The 19,102-nt window shown below is 46.2% G+C and overlaps 1 protein-coding gene across 1 annotated transcript in view; it reads left to right on the forward strand.

Moving 5' to 3' along the window:
- The window catches only part of PTPRT (protein tyrosine phosphatase receptor type T), a 1,078,581-nt gene that overhangs the window by 380,870 nt on the left and 678,609 nt on the right, over positions 1-19,102 (forward strand). The window contains 2 exon segments of the mRNA XM_079943946.1: positions 5,260-5,531; positions 17,639-17,720. Of these exon segments, the coding sequence (XP_079800072.1) occupies positions 5,260-5,531; positions 17,639-17,720 (354 nt within the window).

The raw sequence follows: 19,102 nt of genomic DNA on the forward strand, positions 1-19,102 counted from the left end.
TAGGAACACTCAGATTCCCTAGGGCACCTGCAGTTTAGACAGTGTATAGCTGCTGGCTTCTGATTCGGTCGGTAGCTTGGGAGCGTGTGTGTGGTTGTATTAACACAAATATCTGGAAAGGTGCATATGTTACCTTACATGACAAAAGATGTGATTGAATGAAGGATCTTGCCCTGGGGAGATGATCCTGGGTTGTCTGGGCGGACCCGATGTACAGGGTCCTTATAAGAAGGAGGCCGAAGAATCAAAGTTGGAAAAAGATGTGTCTGTGGAACTACAGGTTGGAGTGATGCCCTTCGAAGATGGAGGAAGGAACCGCGAACCAGGGAATGCAGGCAGACACTGAAAGCAAGGAAACAGTTTATCTCCTGAAGGCTCCAAAAGGAAAGCAGCCCTGTAACACCTTGATTTTAGATTCCTGACCACCAGAACCATAAGAGAATAAGTTTGTGTTGTATGAATCCACCGAGTTTTTGGTTTTTAGTTATAGCAGTAATTGGACACTAATCCGGGGTTTAAATCTCGTGTCCCCAAGCCTCCACCTGCTTGGCTGCCGGGCCTCTTTCTGCCCTCCTAAGGCTCTCCCCAGTCACTCATAAGAATCCTTGGGCATGTTGTGAGTGCATGAGTATAAATAAGATCATTTGCCCGTGTTGCCCCTTTCCGGACTCCTCATGGAAGCTCACTGCCTGCGTGGCGCAGGAGACCCTCACCACGGCTGCCGCTGTGGGTGTCACAGTGTCACAGTCCCCCTCCCCTCTTGCGGGGCGGGCGAGATACCGATGCCGCTGACCTCCCGCACCCCACCACATCCCCAGAGGTTCCTCTCTCACACTCTGTCGCTTGGACTCCAGGGCAGCACTGCGCATTCCCCCAGCCTCACCAGGACATTCCTGAGCAGGACTTCTCCTGCTGTTCCCACCTGGCCTGGGTGGGATGGACAGCCATCGTTTTCTTTATTATATATTTTTTTCAGTTTTCTTGTTTACCTCCCTGAGACTTGCACCCAAACACATACCTTTCTGTCTGGTTTACAGGCCAGAGGATGCATATCAGGTCACACAGATCGCCATTAGGGGGTCAGGGTGGTGGTGATGGGGAACGTGATTTGTTACCCTAACCCAACCCAACTCTGGCCCCCCGAGACACAAAGTATCTTAATGAAGGTCCAGGATGTTTCTTTCCTTCTCAAGGATTTATTTTTGGAGTCCATTATTTTCATTCTCTTCTTTCTTTCTGCTTCTTTTTACCCAAGGACACTGCTCTTAATGATGTCCCTATTTGGAACATCCTGCAGCCTTGCTTAGTAACTGTTATCATTTCTCATGTTATCTCCTTAAATAAAGGGACTTGTAGGAAGTAGGGGCTCTACAGGGATGCCAAAATAATAAGGATAATGCTAGTTGCAGAAATAAACGTCAAATGTTTAACGGCTTAATGACCCAATAATAGTTTATTCCTTGCTTACTTACTTAAAGTCCAAAATGAATGTTCCTAATTGTGGGTGGCCTTCCTCATGGTCATGGTCATGGTCATGGTCATTCAGGGAACTAGGCTCCTTTAATTGTGGCTTTGCCGTCACTTAGGCTCTTGGAATCCTGTACTTTCAGCTGGTGGATGGGAAAAAGACAATGCAGCAGTGATTCTGGAACGTTAATGTGCGTACAAGGCACCTCGTGATCTTGATAAAATGCTAATTCAGATGCAATAGGCCTGGGCTGGGGCCTGAGAATCTTCATTTCTTACCAGCTCCCCAGTGATGCTGAGACTCCTGGTCCAAGAATCATCCTTGGAAGGATGAGATAAAAGAGAATGGAGCAGTGGGAGTTGGGGGAGGGAGGGTGGAGGTTGTCTGCTTCTAAGCACCAAGCTGGAAGTGGTAGACTTTGCACTCGGGCCCCATTGGCTGGAACCTAGTTGCATGTCCTCCCCAAACTCTGAAAGGAAGCTGGGGAGTATAATCCAGCTATGTGACCAGAACAAAGAGGACAGGTTTGCTAATCAGCCAGCAGTTTCTGCTACATGAAGACTTGGTGGAGGGCCAAGCACATCCACCAGCTCTGCCTTCAGGGAAATGGCAGCATCCTTTATTAACAGTCATGGAGGCAGCAGATGGAGAAATCCCTAGACTTGCTGGAGCGGATGGATGTCACATGGCCCCATCTCCTCAGTGAGCCTGCTTCGCCACTGGAGCTAGGATGCAAAGAGGGGGAACCTGAGCTGGTGGACGGGAAACCTTCCCAACTCTCGCTGCTGTGGACGCTAAGACCCCTGGTGTGAACTGGCAGGAGGATAGGAGCTTAAATGTCCACGGGGCATCCCAGGATTCTGAGTGGAGAGAGCCAGATACCACTTGTTTCTCAGGCTGTCTTCCCTACCAGTAGCTGTGCCCCACCCTCCCTCTGTGGCCAGAGGCTTGTGGGTCTTGTGGGTCATCACTCATCTGTCCCAGGGGAACCTTCTGGAACCCTGTGGGATGTAGGTCAGCAAACAGACGTGGGCATGGATGCCAACCTCCCTCAGTGCCTCAGTTTCCCCCCTGCAGTGGTTCCTTCCTTGCTGCCTCAGTTGGGAGTTGGTGATGATTAGAGACAACATCTGACAAGGGACAGCTCTCCATGTACCCTGTGTTACTGCCTGGCTCTAAACTAGGAAACTTGACTCTCTTGGAAACATGGGGAAGATACCACTTTCGCTCCACTTTCAGCGGCTCCTACCCCAGGGGGTGGGTGAGTTTTCTGATTGGTGGGATGTTGAAAGTCTGTTAGCCATTGGTTCAAGTTTCTGTCTTTATCATCTTGCTTCTTGTTGGCTCATTTTTGGGATGAGCCCTAGGGATCTGGGTTGAGTTGGAAGGAAGGAGTCCCTGATCATGCAGCTGCTTTTGCATGCTGGTTCAGGGAAGAAAATGCAGAAAGCCTAATTTGGCCTCAAGTCCAAGTTCCTTCCTCTGATCCAGCTTTGTGAACAATAAAGTGGAGATTTTGAAGTCTCTCTCTCTCTCCTGTGTCTATCTTTAAATTTGTCCTGAACCCAGAGGAGACAGGCTACGAGTGACCAGTACCCTCTAGAACCCCGACAAGATACGGATTGCCCAGCATTTATTGTCTGCAGCGATTAGTCTTTTGGGAATTAGGGTGAAAGAATGAGGCTCCTTACAGCTACTGAAGTGGTTCATCTTGGTTGAGGATAAGTGGTCTTAAGGTTTCATTCCAGCTGAAGATTTTAGTGGCTAAAATAAGATTTCAAAACAGCAGTGGTTTTCTAGGTGGGAATATTCATTCCAGAAAAACTTGAGTTTATCTACTGTGTGTTTTTTTAAAAAATAAGTTTATTTATTTATTTGTTTTTAATTTTGGCCGTGTTGGGTCTTCATTGCTGCGCGCGGGCTTTCTCTAGTGGCGGCGAGCGGGAGCTGCTCTTCCTTGCGGTGCGCAGGCTTCTCATTGCGGTGGCTTCTCTTGTTGTGGAGCAGGGGCTCTAGGCGCACGGGCTTCGGTGGTTGTGGCATGCGGGCTTAGTTGCTCCACGGCGTGTGGCATCTTCCCGGGCCAGGGATCTAACCTGTGTCCCCTGCATTGGCAGGCAGATTCCCAACCACTGCGCTACCAGGGAAGCACTACTGTGTTTTATGATGCAGTTTATTTCATAGAATCATAAGACTCTAAGTCACAGAGTTTAGCCCTCCCAGTTGATTGTGAAATTTCCTTAGAAGGCTCCTCAGTTTGTCCAGGCTCTGTGTAGCCACCTGCGGTGATGAGGAACTCACTTTGTCTCCCAGGCAGTCCATCCCATTTTGCATCCATTTGACTTGTTAAAAGGTCCTTTGAACTGAAATGTGCCTCCCTGTGGTTTCTTTCATAAGTCTGATCTCTGGTGACCTTCATCAGTGAGCTATTGCCGCAGTAATGTGCCTAACAAACTGAGAGGAAACTCAGTGGCAAACAGCAGTGTGTGTTTATTCTCACATTTCTGGGTCTGAGCCCCCGTGGTGGATCTGCTGAGCCAGGTTGGGCTCCTTGGCTATGTGGCTGTGCTTTCAGCTGTGTGGGTGGCTTGGCTTGGTTCTTTACTATCCGTTGAGTTTAGTTCTCTTCCACACGTGTCCGTCCTTGATCCCACGCTGAAGGCGGCAGCAGCTGCTTGGGGCACATTCGTCTCATGGAAGGTGGCAATAGTGCAAGAGGGCAAGCGCAGCTAGGCAAGCATGTTTCAAGCCTCATTCTGTTAGTCTCCTGTTGATCAAAGCGAGTGGAGCCCAAAGTCGTGGGACGGGGACGGGGACATGCTCTCTGCCTCTTTTGGGAGGGACTGCAAGGCCAAAGGTCAAGGGCATGGAGCCAGGGAGGGGTGAAGAACTAGAAACAACCATTTAATCAGTCAAAGCAACTCCAAAGAGGCTCACTTCCTTTCTAGGAGACAGGCTTTTCCAGTGTTTGAAAATACTAGTCATGTTTTCTGCAAATAGTAAAGATAGCATAAACTTTGAGGTTGAAGAAAATCTGGGTCTCGTGCCTCTCTGTCTGAGTGGTCCAGGGCGAGTCACTCAGTCTTTAAATAAAATGAAAACTCTCCTTCTCCCAGGGTCATTCTGAAGATTAAATTGAACAATATATAAATAAGACAGTAAGCATCACACTGGTACCCCTTAAGTGCTTAGCAAGTATTACTTACCCTCCATTCCATCTTTCAGTTGGTTCTCAAATTTTTTCAAGGTCTTCTTCACTTATTTGAATATACTGTACTTTTTATATGTCCTCCTCTGATATATTCCTTGTACTAATGCAAGGCTCCAGGTGGAATATGTTAAAACAGTACCTGGGTGCTGTAGAGTTTCTGCTTCCACTGAGACAACCCAAGCTCGAATGAGGTGATATTTCACCTCATTTCACCCACGGAGGTTGCAGTTAACTAAATTCCTGAGTTTTTATTCCATGCTTCCTGTTGGAGCTACTGTTTTTAATATTTGCTGGGTTTTTTTTCTGTACATGTTTATAGACTGTTTACTTTGTAGAATACTTCGTGTATGTTACCATCTCTTAATTCTTAAAACCACCTCGGTGAGTAGGATTTTTTATTCCCAGTTACAGAAGAGAGAGGAAATACTCCAGAGAGGAAATGTAGGTTTCTGGGGATCAACCATATCCTCCTAGAGGGACTGGATTTCTGGCCACTGTGTTTACAGGTGTGACTGATTTTCAGAAGGATTTTCTTTCTCTCTCCTTGTCTCTACCTCCCGCCCCCTTTGTGGGTCTCCAGGATCCTTCATGATGGTGAACAGCTCTGGGAGGGCCTCTGGCCAGAAGGCGCACCTTCTCCTGCCGACCCTGAAGGAGAATGACACCCACTGCATCGATTTCCATTACTACTTCTCCAGCCGCGACAGGTCCAGCCCGGGGGCCTTGAATGTCTATGTGAAGGTGAACGGTGGGCCCCAGGGGAACCCTGTCTGGAACGTGTCTGGGGTCGTCACTGAGGGCTGGGTGAAGACAGAGCTTGCCATCAGCACCTTCTGGCCACATTTCTACCAGGTATGCTGTTTTACCGTAGTTTGATTTTTTTTTTTAAAGTAATAATCTATCTGTACACCTTTTGCCCTCTTTAGAGTTTAGGTCTAGAAAGGACTTCATTTACTCACTTGTTCAACTCGTGTTTACCAAGCTGCTTCTCCTAACCAGGCCTGGAGGATGCAGAAGAGATCCTCTACAGCCCCTGCCACCCTGGAGATCGCAGTCTGGAGGAGGAAACTGATTGATAAATAGATAAACACTTAGAATATAGTGGGATACATGTGGATTCCATAGGATGCTGGAGGAAGCTAGCTATTGAAGCCTTCTATACAATAATTTCTTATAACAATCTGATGAGGGAGATACTATTATCATGCCTGTTTTACAGATGAAAAAATTAAGGTTCAGAAAGATGAGATAACTAGTCACATATTGCCCCTGAGGAAGACGGTGTTTGGGGTCAAGACGATTAGGATGGCTTCTAAGAGGACCAGACAGCTTAGGCTGAGTCTTGAAGATGAATAACTAATTATTGAAAAAGGAGGGGAAAGACATTTGAGTTGACAGGGGTAGTGCACACCATGGGCTGGAGGAGATTTTGGCGGAGTTTGGAAACTAGGTTGTTTATAGGTCGAAAAGGAGATCTACTGGGAGCTAAGCCTGCAGGGATGGGTAGGTCATGGGGTCTTTGAATGCCAGGCTAAGGAGAGTAAATTTATTCTCTAGGCTAGAGCAGCACTACTCAAACCATCTGTGGTGGAGGACCAGGTTTCTTCTCCTCAACTTGTGGACCAGTCCTTTTATAAACTGCAATCAAAGTGTCACAGTAATGCCAAATTGCTGGGATACTCTCTAAATGCCTCTTATCTCGTTGAGGAGCCTCTTATCCCATTGAGGACTGATGACACACACTCTGCAGGGTGTCACCAGCCCACAGAGCTCACTTAGAGGAACACAGCTCCATGTTGTGGCCTGGGGCTGTTGAAAGTTTTTTTTTTTTTTTTTTTAGCGTTATGCGGGCCTCTCACTGCTGTGCCCCCCCCGCCCCCCCCACCCATTGCGGAGCACAAGCTCCGGACGCACAGGCCCAGTGGCCATGGCTCACGGGACCAGCTGCTCCGTGGCATGTGGGATCCTCCTGGACCGGGCACGAACCCGCGTCCCCTGCATTGGCAGGCGGACTCCCAACCACTGTGCCACCAGAGAAGCCCCCGAAAGTTTTTTTTTAAACTATGCTATTAAGGTACAACTTACGTATCATAGAATCCACTTATTTTAAGTATGCAATCCAGTGATTTTTAGTAAATCTGTTGACTTGCACAACCGTAAACCAGCTCTAGAACATTTTCATCAACCCCATAAGATCCCCTGTGCCTGTTTAAAGTTAATCCCCATGCCCACTGATGGAAGGTTTTAAGTAAGAAAGTGACATAGATCTACTTTTGGAGAAATTTCTCTGGAGTCGGAAGCAGAACAGGGACCTCAGGGTGGCAAGGTGAGTGGCTGGGAGATTTGTAGGCATCCTTCAGTTCAAAACCCATGGTATAGTTCTTTCAGATGTACCGTGCAAGCAGTTACAGACAATATGTAAATGAATGGGCGTGGCTGTTTTCCAAGAAAACTTTATTGTACAGAAACAGGTGATGGACCAAATTTGGCTTCCAGGCCATAGTTTGAACCCTGATGTAGGTGATAAAGCTGAGGTCGAGAGATGGACAGTAAAGTCCAAGAGCACAGAGCAAATCATTGGCAAAGCTGGGACCAGAATCCTGGTGCCCTGGTTCCAAAACTCCCCCCGTTGCACTGAGTATAAACTTCAAGTGTCTGCATAAGTCCATGGATCCCATCAAGGAGGCCTTAGGGTTCTAATCTGAAAACCCCCTAGTTAGGGTCTGATGCAAATGGATACAGGATGGGGCCACAGGTGCAAGTGGAAAGAGCAGGAAAAGTGACCCCAGAGAGGGATAGACCTATGGTTGGCTATGCTCTTCGATGGGGTATAGAGGGAAAAAAGGACATTTCTTAGGCATCTCTTACGTCCCAGCTCTGTGGTAAGCATATTGCCACTCATTTATCTGACAGTAACTCCTGTATTGGGTAGCAACATGTCCTGTGTTCCAGAGAAGGGGATATTATTGGTCAATTGAGGTCCCCGTAATCCTGACTGCTCCAAGCTCCAATCCTCTGCTCCAAGCTGAGTTTCCTGCTTTTAGGGAAAAAAACATGCCCCTTCTGAGAATCTTCCGTTCACTAGCTGTGCGATGTTGGGTCTATCCCATCATCATTCTGAATCACAGTTCTCTGGTTTGTAAAATAGAGATGTCAGTGGGTCCAATGAAGGGTTCTTATGTGGATTAAATGAGATAGTATATATATAACATCATATCAGGCTTGCAGTGGGCCTCAGCAGTTATTGGAAGGAAGGGAGGAGGAAGAGAGAAGAACAGACAAAGAGGATGGAGGAGGGAGGCCTTCTTTAAAGAAATACTACCGTGGTTGAGCTCTGAGCCATCCCTGTCCTAAGCAGCCTCATCGGGGAGAATGTTCTGATTTCCAGTCTGTTGGGCACTGCAGCGTCATTCCATTCCATTTTCTCTGCTCTTAGCTTTGTGGTGAAAAAGCCACTAAATACACTGAGAGCAGAGGTTTAGAAAAGACACGTGTGTCTTTCAGACACACACACAGCCAGTAACAGATAGTCCCTCGGCCATACACACGGGAGCACACACGAGTGCGCACCCGTACCGGCCTGTTCCCAAACCTGCCACAGATGCAGGGGCACCACCCACACATATATCAGGGGAGAGAAAAAGGGGCCCATCAGGAGATTCAAAGACACTTGCCAAATGCATTTTAAAATTCACCAGACCCCAAGCTCTGGCTCTGCATGCATGATTCTGTGGACTAAATACCATTTCGGTTCTCAGCACTGCTGGGCTTCAGACCCTGATGGCTTATGTATTCATTTATTAAAGTCATATTTCACAGTCCTAAAATTGACTTGTAGCTCTGTAATAAGCAGGGACATTTCATCTTTCTTATTAGTGGGCGCTCTGGCCCCAGGCCGTCAGCAGGGCCTGGGATGAGAATGTTCCCCCCACTGTCCACCCCTCGCCTGCCTCTTCGCAGGAGAGCAAGGGCGCATCCGGTGCCACTGAAGCCGTGCTGCAGGAGGCTGCCCCTTTCCAGGTGATGTTAATTCTATTTCATGTTTTTTAATGATTCCAAACTTTTCTGTCCCAATATTTAAAAAAATAAAAGAACTTGAGTCGTGCAGCCGCTTGTTCTCTCTAGCCTCCATCACCTGCCTCAGTGAAATTACCTTTTATTCAGCTCTGTAGACCTCTGAAATTTAAGACTCACCTGACTTGGACTTAACTGGATTCGAAGCCCAGTCCCTTTCTCAGGAGTTCCTCTGGCATCTGGCGCTCTGTGGGTTTGGTAACCTCTTGCACAATTCAGGAGGGGGCGTCGCAGGGAGGGGGGCCACTTTACCTCCTTCAGACTCCACCCCGACTCCTCTTTCACTCACCCACCACCCCTGCCCGCTAAGCAGCGAGCACTCCTTGTCTTAGGCAGGCCTCCTGGGGCTGGTGTGGGGAAGAGCGTCTCTCTCTTGATTTCACCCCAAGAAGCCCCACCCCCACCCTCACCATGAAAATATATGTGGTCCTCTTCCGAAGAGGAGTGCTGGCGAGCCAGCATTTTTCTCTCTCTTATCTTTTGAGAAGGTGTTTTGCAGCTCCTTGAAACTTTTGCTCTACAAATTCTCTGCTTGAGGACTTCAGTGGTGAGCCTAAGATGCCAGGCCCCTTAAACTGTGTCCTGACATAGCCACACCCTCCCCCAAACAGGCACACAGCCTGCCTTTTGTGGAGGGGATGAGGGTGACTCATCTCTGAGCCTCTCTTGGGATGTGACTTCCTGGCTTTGCCCAGCAGCTCCTGTGCCGGGAGAGGTTTGTGCCTTTCCATGCAAGCTCCACTTCCCCAAACCAGGAGGTCTCTAAAGGTCTAGGGGTTGGGGGATGTGCAGTTGACAGCAGGGACACATGGCAACCTTGGGGTTGAAGGCTGCCCTGCAGGGAAGTTGGGGTTCCCAGCCCAGGCCTTCTGCTCCAGTCCCGGCACCCCAGTGTCCCTGCCTCCATACCCTGACGTGGAGCATCACGGGGTGGCCTTCTTCTGGCCCCCTCCACCCCGCCCTCGCTACTCCCTGTCAACTAGAGCTCCCTTCCTTCTCACAGTTCTTCACTCACTCCTCTGGCTCATCTCCCATTCCTGGCTCTCATTCCTCAAGGGCCTTGGTTTCCTTACGAGTGTGCTTTGCTTGGAGATGACCATTCTCCTTCACCTCAGAACACCTGGGCAGGTCTTTCTATCACTGAGGGTCTTGACATCACCCTGTCCCTTTGTGGTGTCTGTCCCCAGGAACTGGAGCTGGTAGGTCTTCCTAACCAGGACCAGAAGCACATTGATGGGATAAGCATCTCCATCCGAAGCTGCAGATGTCTTCTGGGGCGCTTTCTGACCAGAAGGGAAGAGAGGACTCCAGTGGTCCACATTCCCCAGAACTTGGTCGGCTGGGAACCTAGCCCCGGGGGCTGAGCTGTAGCTGTAACAGCTGCTTTTCCTGAACCCCACAAGACAGTGCTCTGTTCTGCTATTGCGTTTGTTTGAGTGGGCTTCTTCCTTTTTTATCAGCAGTGAGAATCCAGGGGGGCCCTCACATCTCTCCTGAATGTCCCTGGTTGTGCTGCTTCCCTGTGAGCTGCCCTTGCACCCTCTTGCTGCAGCCAAACCTGATTTCTCTAACCGTGTTCCGTAGTGCCCTGCCCTGTGGCTTCATACAGAAGCTCCTCGTGGTCAGAAACTTGAACCATGAATCCTAGCAGTCATGTGCATTGCCAGATTCCCATCCAGAACCCCAGCAATAATGGGCATTACCAGGATCTCGTTCAGAACTATAAAGCATGCAGCATGGATAAGGGGGTGTTTAGGGTTTGGGGGCTATATGTAATTGCTAGAGGCTGACCCTGCCAACTTAACCCCAGTACCCACTGCTTCTCCGTGGCTAAGGCCCGCCATCCCATAATCTTGCGGTGGCACGTTCTAGCCACCATCTGAGATCTCCCTCTCTGGTGCCTGGCATTGTGCTCCCCAGGGTTGGCCCTTGTTTCTGGAAGCAAGCAGCTTGCCCAGGAGGTTGCATGTGGGCCTCGGAGTCAGCCCCATTGTGAGTGTTCAGGGGACAGGCCTCAGCAGGTGAGTCCAGGTGGGCCCTTGAAGATCCAAGCCCGTCCATCGTGGGCCTTCCTTCCTTTTCTTTCTGGGGAAGAATGGTGGACTCCCTGGCACTGTTCCTGATAACCCCAGCCTTGTGACCTTCTACTCTCATGCCACTGAGGGCTCTATCTCATGGCAGTTTGCATGACTTTTTAAAAAAAAAAAAAAACTCTGTCTCTGGAGTTGCATGCCAAGAACAGGACCCTCTTGGCTCCTGTAGGTTTTGCGAGCACTCTGCTCTGAGCAGTCTGGCAGTGATGGGGAGGATATTCCCCATCTGTTCTGGGAGGTGCTTTATTCTCAGCTGCATCCAGGACCTGCCTTTTGTTGTAAACATACCGTGGATCCTAATTCTAATGTCTTGTGAGTCCAGAGCCTTCATCAACGATTCTGGGGGTTGTCACCGTCTCCTTCCCCATGCTTCTGCGCTCTCTCCCCTCCACCTCCCCAACCGCCGTGGCACCTGCAACCACCTGTGCCTCTTAATTTCCGTGTACCTCCACATGGACCCAAAGCCCAGCCCCTACCAGTTCCCACCTGTCATCACTCACATCAGAGTCTGTTGAGTGTAGGAATTTTAGTGGAAACTTGGGATGAGGGCACAAGGGGTAGTCTCATTGGGAAGCCCATTACTTTCTTCCTCTCCCACCATTCCCTTGAATTTTCCTTCTCATCTCCCATCACTCTGCCCAGAGAAAGGGCAGTAATAGTAACAGTCATCAGTGTGTTACTATACGTATTGTAAGCATTTTACAATTATTCATTCATTTCATGAAAAGAACAGTACCTTCTTCCCCTTGTTTCTTACAGAATATTACTCATATTTGAGAAACCCAAGACTCACCTACCCCAGTGCGTTACAGAAAAAAATTCCCCAGAGGAATTCTGATAAATAAAAGATTCTCTGTCTCATTATAGAATCCTTATTTCTGCAACAGGAAGGAGAGAGAGCGGTGAACGAATGTATGTTTCACTATCATACATCCATTCTCTCATGACCAGCCTTGGGTTCGTTCATGGAATATTTGTTAATAATTATGATCTAGGTTAGATACTGAGTAATGATGTGAGAAACAGTGTCAGAAGAGTTCAATAGAGTTGGACTTTGATTAACTGGGAAAAAGTCAGAACTCTGCTTAACCAAGTGTTTTGGTTAAATGAGAGTAGGGCTGCTTTTCATTGAAGTCCAGTGATGGACATGGCTGCGAGCCAGGAGACCGGGGCCTCAGTCCTCGATCCACCTCTGGCTTCCTTTCTGAGCTTTGGTAACTTAGTTTGCCCCACTTCTTAGGGTTGTTGAGAGGCTAGACTGAGACTACCTACTAATAAAAGGTTAATGTGGTTGACCTTTATTATTGTGGTTTTATTCCTCTATTTTTATTATTATTCAGTCTTAGTTGATGATGTGCCCCTCTGTTCAATACTGATACCTCCGCCAGTATCCTGACCCCAATTGACTTCTGTCCCTTCTAGAATCTTATTTCGTCAGTCCCTCATTCCCTTGTATTTTACGCTATTTCCCTGACACATTCCTCTCTACCTAAAAGCATGTTCCAATCTCTACCATCCTAAGAAATCCACTATTGGGCTTTCTGTGCTTGGCCTTAGGCCCTAGTCCTTTCTCTGAACTGTCTGCTCTGTCTTCCAAGGTGACCTCATCTAGTTCTATAGCTTTAAATGACATTAGATGCCAAAGCTATCACATTTGTAGCTCTGGTCCCAGATCATCCATGAGCTTCAGAATATAATGCCAGCTTCCTACTCAGTATATCCATTAAGATGTTTAATTGGCATCTCGAACTTAACATGACCAAAAGAAATCGTGATGTAGCCCTGCCTGTGTGCCTAGACACACACGTTCATCTTCCTCGTGTCAATAAGTGACACCAGAATCAGCCTAGAAGCTCAAGCCTTAAATTGAAGAGTCCTCATTACATTTTTTCTTTTCTTCACTCTTCCCCTCTTAATCTAACAGCAATTATTTTCATCTCTACCTTGAAAATATCTCTCAAACAATCAGCATCTCTATTCTTCATGGCCAACACCATTGTCCAAGCCATACTCATCGTTTGATTGGGTCACTACTATAGCCAACTGTTAGGTCTGTTTGTTTCATTTTTGCTCAAGTGCCCCCTACCCCCAAGTCAATTTCCACAGAACAGCCAGAATGATCTTTTCAGAATGTAAATTAGATCATGTCACTTTCCTGCTTTAAATGGTTCACTAACAGCAGAAAATTCAAGCTCCACACTAGGTCGTGTAGGACTCATGTCATCTGACCCTCAGCTAACATCGCAGCCGTGCCTTGTGCTTCTCTAGCTTATTCACTATATCCCAGCCACACCAGGGTCTCATTCTCATGTTCCCAGATCATCCCTGAGTTCTCTCCTGCCTCATGGCCTTTGAGTGTCCTACCATCACTTCCTGGACTTGCCAATTGCATCCTTCCAGTCTACTCTTAATAATTACCTACTTAGAGTTCTCTCCTGACCACTCTAAGTAAAGTAGACCCCCTGCCGCTTAGTTAATCACAACATTTTGTTTATTTCCTTCATAATACCAATCACAAAATCAATTTAATTTTCCATATTTTGCTTTTTAATTTCCATTTCCATTCATAAAATGTAAAGTTTATCAGGGCTTGGCCCCTAACCTTCTTGTTCACTTTTATAGCCCCAGCATGTGCCTCAATGCTTGGTACAGAAGAGGGTCTTTATAAATATGAATGAATGAGACATTCTTCCTGTTCCCAATAGGTTTAGAGTTTAGAGAATGAAATAATTCATGGACAAGCAATTACAATCTGCTGTGATAGGTGCTATAGTAGAGTTAATTGTACTGTGGTACATAGCTGACACAGGGATAGTATAACATGCAGAGAGATATGAAAATGTAATGCACCTCAAAGCACTTACCTTTTATTGTAAATATAAAGGAGCTCATTTTTATTGCAGAAAATTTGGAAAATCTAGAAAAGTGTAAAGAAGAAAACATTCAACTGCTGTAATCTCTCTAATGTCATTAAAAAGATTACATTCATAAATCATTGCCAGTCCTACTTCATCTGTTGTGAATTACATGCTGAACTCACTTGCTGATTTTTCTTTTGGAGAGTTTGTTTTGTTGATTCTCAAGAATTGTTTACACAAAACATGATATTTATCTTTTAGCTGGCATATATATTGATATTACAGATATTGTTCTCAACTTGCCATTTGACTTTTAATTTTGTTTTATTCAGACTTTTGTTAACATATAAAACATACTTTGATATTATAGTTATTATGTATTTAAGAAATATACAATATTTCAACTTTAAGAAATTGATTTTTAAGCTTTTGTCATTAATTTATTGCTTCAGGGAGTTCAGTTAGGAAATGTATAGACCCAAACCTGTATGGTTTCATCTTTGAAGGATTTATTGAAGCTATACATTAGTTTATTATATGATCTTTGTGTAAATAATCCATGAGCATTTGAACAGAAATTTTATTCTCTCTTTATATTTCTTTAGTAAATGCATTTTCCTATTATGTCTTTGTTCAACTTGTTATTTTTAAGGTTACTGAGTCATTCTGTATTAGGTGTTTATCTTATAGCATACGATTAGGCATGGTTTATTTAGACAGTCTGAGAGCTTTTCTCTATTTTAACCTATGTATATTTATTGTCACAATAGAAATTTTTTCTTTTATCATTTTTACTATGCAATTTGAATGCTTTTATGCTATTTCTTTTAAATGTTTTTCTGTGTTTGGTGTGTTTTCCTTTTATTTTTTCCTATGGACTTTGCTTTTGGATTCCTTTGAATTATTAAAAATATAATTAGATACGTAATTCTTTATCGGAAGGTCTTCTGTTGACTTCCTTCTGCAGGATGAGGCAGCTATCACACTTTTATTTCTACAAACTTTCCCCCTACCCTCTGCACAATTTTGTTTGTTCAGTCTCTCGTAAGGACCCTGCTATCTTAGTAAACCCCTCTTCTGGAGTGATTGTCATGCTGGTGCCAGCTGCTCTATGTTTGATGTGACTGTCAGCGCCAAGTCACTGTACATAATTCCCAGGCAGCAGTGTGTTGCCTTAGTGATAGATCTTACCACCCAAGGAGGCTGCCTCTTCACAGCCATCACCACCCTTTCCACCATTTCCCTGCTCACTTGTTACAGCTGTAGAGCTCTGGACCTCACTGACACCCCTGGCCTCTGAATCCACTAACCTGAAGTGACCACATGGACCACAAAAAGATTCCACCTGGGGGTTTTTCTGTTGATCTTATCACCCACCTACATTCCATCCACAGCTTGGACTGAGGAGTAAAAGACAGGAGAGAGAGGGTCTATTTGGTTGGCTGTTGAGATGATAGAGGTGAAAAGTGATGAAGATTTGAACCAGAGCAATGGCATTAATACCCAGCTGGTTTCGATCTACAGGATGGTTGCTTCATATGGTTCACCTTAACAGCAGAGATGGAAAGACATGGACAGATAGGAGAAATACTAAGACAGAGTCAAAAGAAAAAAAAAAAAAAAAGGATGGGAGGAGTGGGGCAGACGGAGAAGCCCAGGCAGATGTCTGCATCTCAGTTTTCAATGACTGGATGGGGCAACCCACTAAGGTCCATCGTTCAGGAAGGATGGCCCATTGGGCAGTGAGGGAGACAGCTCAAGTCTGTTGTATACAGATTGTGTTGGAGGATCTATGTGATATCTAGGTGGAAATACAGATCTGTGAGCTGGATAAGTGAGACCCACATTCAGGTGAAAGGTCTAGAATGGAGATCTGGGCTTGGGAATTATCAGTGGATTGATAGCCATTGACGGAAGTGTGTTTTCAGCTTACAGAAATGAATAGAAGAAGCCCACATTTGAAGAGTGGGTATAGGAGAAGTGCTTACAAAGAAACCAGTGGTAGAATAGACACAGATTGATGAGAAGAGCCATGAGAGTAAAGTGTCGCCTGACCCGAAATAGAAGAGAAACCCAGAGAGGGAGAAGCTATGAACATCAATAATTGTAGGAAAATGGTCAAGTATGAAGAATAAGTATAGGAATCATTTGCTGAGAACCTACCATGTGCCACATATAGTTCTAAGTGGTGTAGTAGCTCCTTTCACCTGAATCATTACCCAGTGAGGTAGACACTATCATTACAGATGAGGAAACCGAGGCACAGAGCAGTAAGGTAACTTGCTCAAGGTGTACACATACAAGGTGGAACAACCAGGACTAGAGCCCAGGCATTCTGACCCAGATCCCAAGCCCTATACTGTTTTCCTTCTTAAAGTAAGATAACGATTGAAATATGTGTATTGGATTTAAGCAGTAAGAGCCCTAGTAAGATTACTGGTGTCTGCCATGCAATCAGTGTTGGGGGAACTGCTGAGGACAAAGTCCAGGTGACAGGGGTTGAAGTTTTGCACTGGGAAGTAGGGGAGTGTAGAGTGAGTGTAATTAAAACTATTGAGAATTTTAAATGTGATTGAAACACAATTGGGCTATAAATACAACTGCTGCCAGAGGGTAGCTTTTAAAGAGTAAGAGAAAATCCAAGCGTTTATGTTTGTCAGAGTCAGGAATAAAAGGGAGGATTCGGAGATATGTTAGAGAGAGAGAGAACCAAGAAGCTGGAAAATGCAGCAAAGGTAGAGGTCAAGGGCGCTGGGGTGTGCCTTGCAGAGAGGGGGCAGTGGTTGGTGTGTAGTCATCTGACCCATGAAGATTAGGTTGATGGGTAGGAAGTTAGAAGTCAGCCCCTCTGTAGTCCTCTTGCCTCTTAGAGATGTGATGTGGGTATCTTGCAGGGATTGGGTAGGTGATGTTGAAAGGGGAGCATTTGTGTGGGGTATAGGAGTGGAGAAGGCACTTTTGCAATAGAGTTGCCAACACTGAAATGTGGAACTGGGGCTTTTGGTGAGAGTGGTATGGGTGATGAGTCAACAGAGTGGGGGAACCCTGGGTTTGTTGAGAATACAGGGAGGTCCGTGCAGCATACAGTCTCTAGGAAAGTTGAGATCCCGGGTGCCACATGCACTGCAGAAGCAGGTTTAAGAGGGGTAAGTTGGGAAAGGAGTGCGTGGTAGCGGTCTGTGCCAAAATACACTGAAAATTCCAGTTTGTGGAGTGGAGGACAAGTGTGAGCATGTGGCTGAAGCTGATTGGAAGACGAGGCCATTGGAATTAGGGAGGTCAAGGGCATTGGTCATGCTGTCCACACAGATAGTCACATCTCCTTTGTGAAGGTGGATGGTGGGTGACAAGGAAAGCTGTTTACTGAAATCAGCAGTTTGAGTGGGAGTCAGAATGGAGGATTCAAAGAACTTGTTGCCCTTGGATTCCCGGATACCAACAGTGGTGCCTGGGGCTTATTTTCAAGAGGTGTTACTAGGTAATTCAGATGGACTGTATTCCTTGGAGATGTGGAATTAAATTAAGGTAAACCCTGCTTGGCTTATGGTGGCTTCTCCCTCATCCTTCGTAAGAAAGTTGAGATATTCAGAAGTCATTCTTCTTTGTGCTTCCCCTGAAACAACAATGAAAAAGGTGCAGATCGGGGTTTCCAGGCCACATTCGGGTTGTTTTCCCCGCAACCCAGTGTTAGTTGTGAAAACCGTTAGAAATGTTCCATGTGGCTGGTTATTCTTTTGCTAGTCACCGGAATGTGGTCTTTTTACCTTATTTTGAAAATCCACGTCAGTTGCCGGGGTAGCATCCTAGCCTAATATAAGACGTCTTTTGGTAGTTCTAGTGGGAAGCTGAAACATAAATTGTTTGGGGGCTGGGCAGCTGTGATGAATTCCTACAACCACTTCTGCGAAATTGACTCCTGCCTTGTGTGTTGCAGGTGATATTTGAATCCGTCTCTCTGAAGGGTCATCCTGGCTACATCGCTGTGGACGAGGTCCGGGTCCTTGCCCATCCATGCAGTAAGTCTCTCCCCTCATCCTAACACAGCCTGGCTCCATGCCAGACTGGGTAGCTTGGAGGCTGCAGTCCCCCCCTATTCATTCAGCTCACAAACCTCTCTCACTCTCTTACATACTCAATGCAATCAGTCCTGAATAAATCCATAATTTTGCTGCCTGTAGGCAGCACCTCCAGGACTTTGCAGAGAGCGGCAAAACATCTTTCTTTGAATCTGTCTATTAAGGGAGTCTAAAGTCCTGATTGTTTGTTAGCGGGATTCAGACCACTGAAGTGGAAGAATTAGAGGGCTTTGGATAGAATCCTGTGCAATTGTCTCAGAAAAAGAACACCACCAAAACATTGAGCAAATTAGCACACTGTTCACTCACAGGGAAAAGTACCCCGAAGCTATTAATTCTTTAAAAGTAATTTTAAATACCCTCATCAACTCCGTGTAGGCATAGGGAGAGATTTCTCACAGTGGTTAGTACTTAGGGTACAGTGTCGAGAGTTCTCAAAGGCATTCCACTCCTCCAAGCCCAGCCAATTTCCCCTGGAAGTTTTCTCTTTGTGTATTTAGTCTAAGATATTTGAATGTGTCTGAGCAGGGAGATGTGCTTCCTAGGTTCGCTAAATCTCAGAGAGGACAAGTCCTGGGTGCAGGTAGTTGAGATGGCGTCATATCCAGAGACATTTGGTGGGGGGATTGTAATCAAAGGGATATGCCTGGGGATTGTGGCAGCCCCATAGGAGGGCTGGTTAAGTCGCCAGCCCCAGTAGTTTGTTAGCGTCTGCAGATCGGAAGCTCCTATTAGTTTCTTGGCATCCACTGGGTAACTAACTCGTAGCAGGGTTGTCTCTACTTCTTCATTAGAGCCATGAGTCATGCTATGGGCTCTGGCGCAGTTTGCTGTTCCCATAAGAGATGGAATATGTCCTGTGCTTTTATCCCTTTCCTGCCTCCCATTTTGAGGCTCTTCTCATTTCTGCCCCATCTGTGTTGCTTTAATTGGAATGATTCTTTCAACTTCTGCTACAGTGAATTCATCAGAGCCCCAAACATCACTTCCCTCCCCTGGCACTACAGTGACATTGTTTGACCCATTGTCTTAGAGCACCTTCTCTGGAGGAATTTGGGAGGAGTTCCAAGGGGTTTTGGCAAGACGGTATTTTGGATAACTGTGTTTGGTGTCTGTGTGAGGGAAACCTCCTCCCCAGGAATCAACCAGCATCTCAGAAATGCTGAGATCCTATTAGATTCTCCATTACTCTGGCCTAAGGTTTCTACCCTCTGGGTTACTTCCTGAGTCTTTGGGATTTTCTCAGGTGGATCTGTCCTTTCAGTTATGCCCAGCAAATGTCTCTGCTGAAACAGACTTTATGTGAAGAGGGGCCCAGAAAT

Source organism: Stenella coeruleoalba (genome assembly GCF_951394435.1).
Source record: "Stenella coeruleoalba genome assembly, chromosome: 15".
NCBI lineage: Eukaryota > Metazoa > Chordata > Mammalia > Artiodactyla > Delphinidae > Stenella > Stenella coeruleoalba.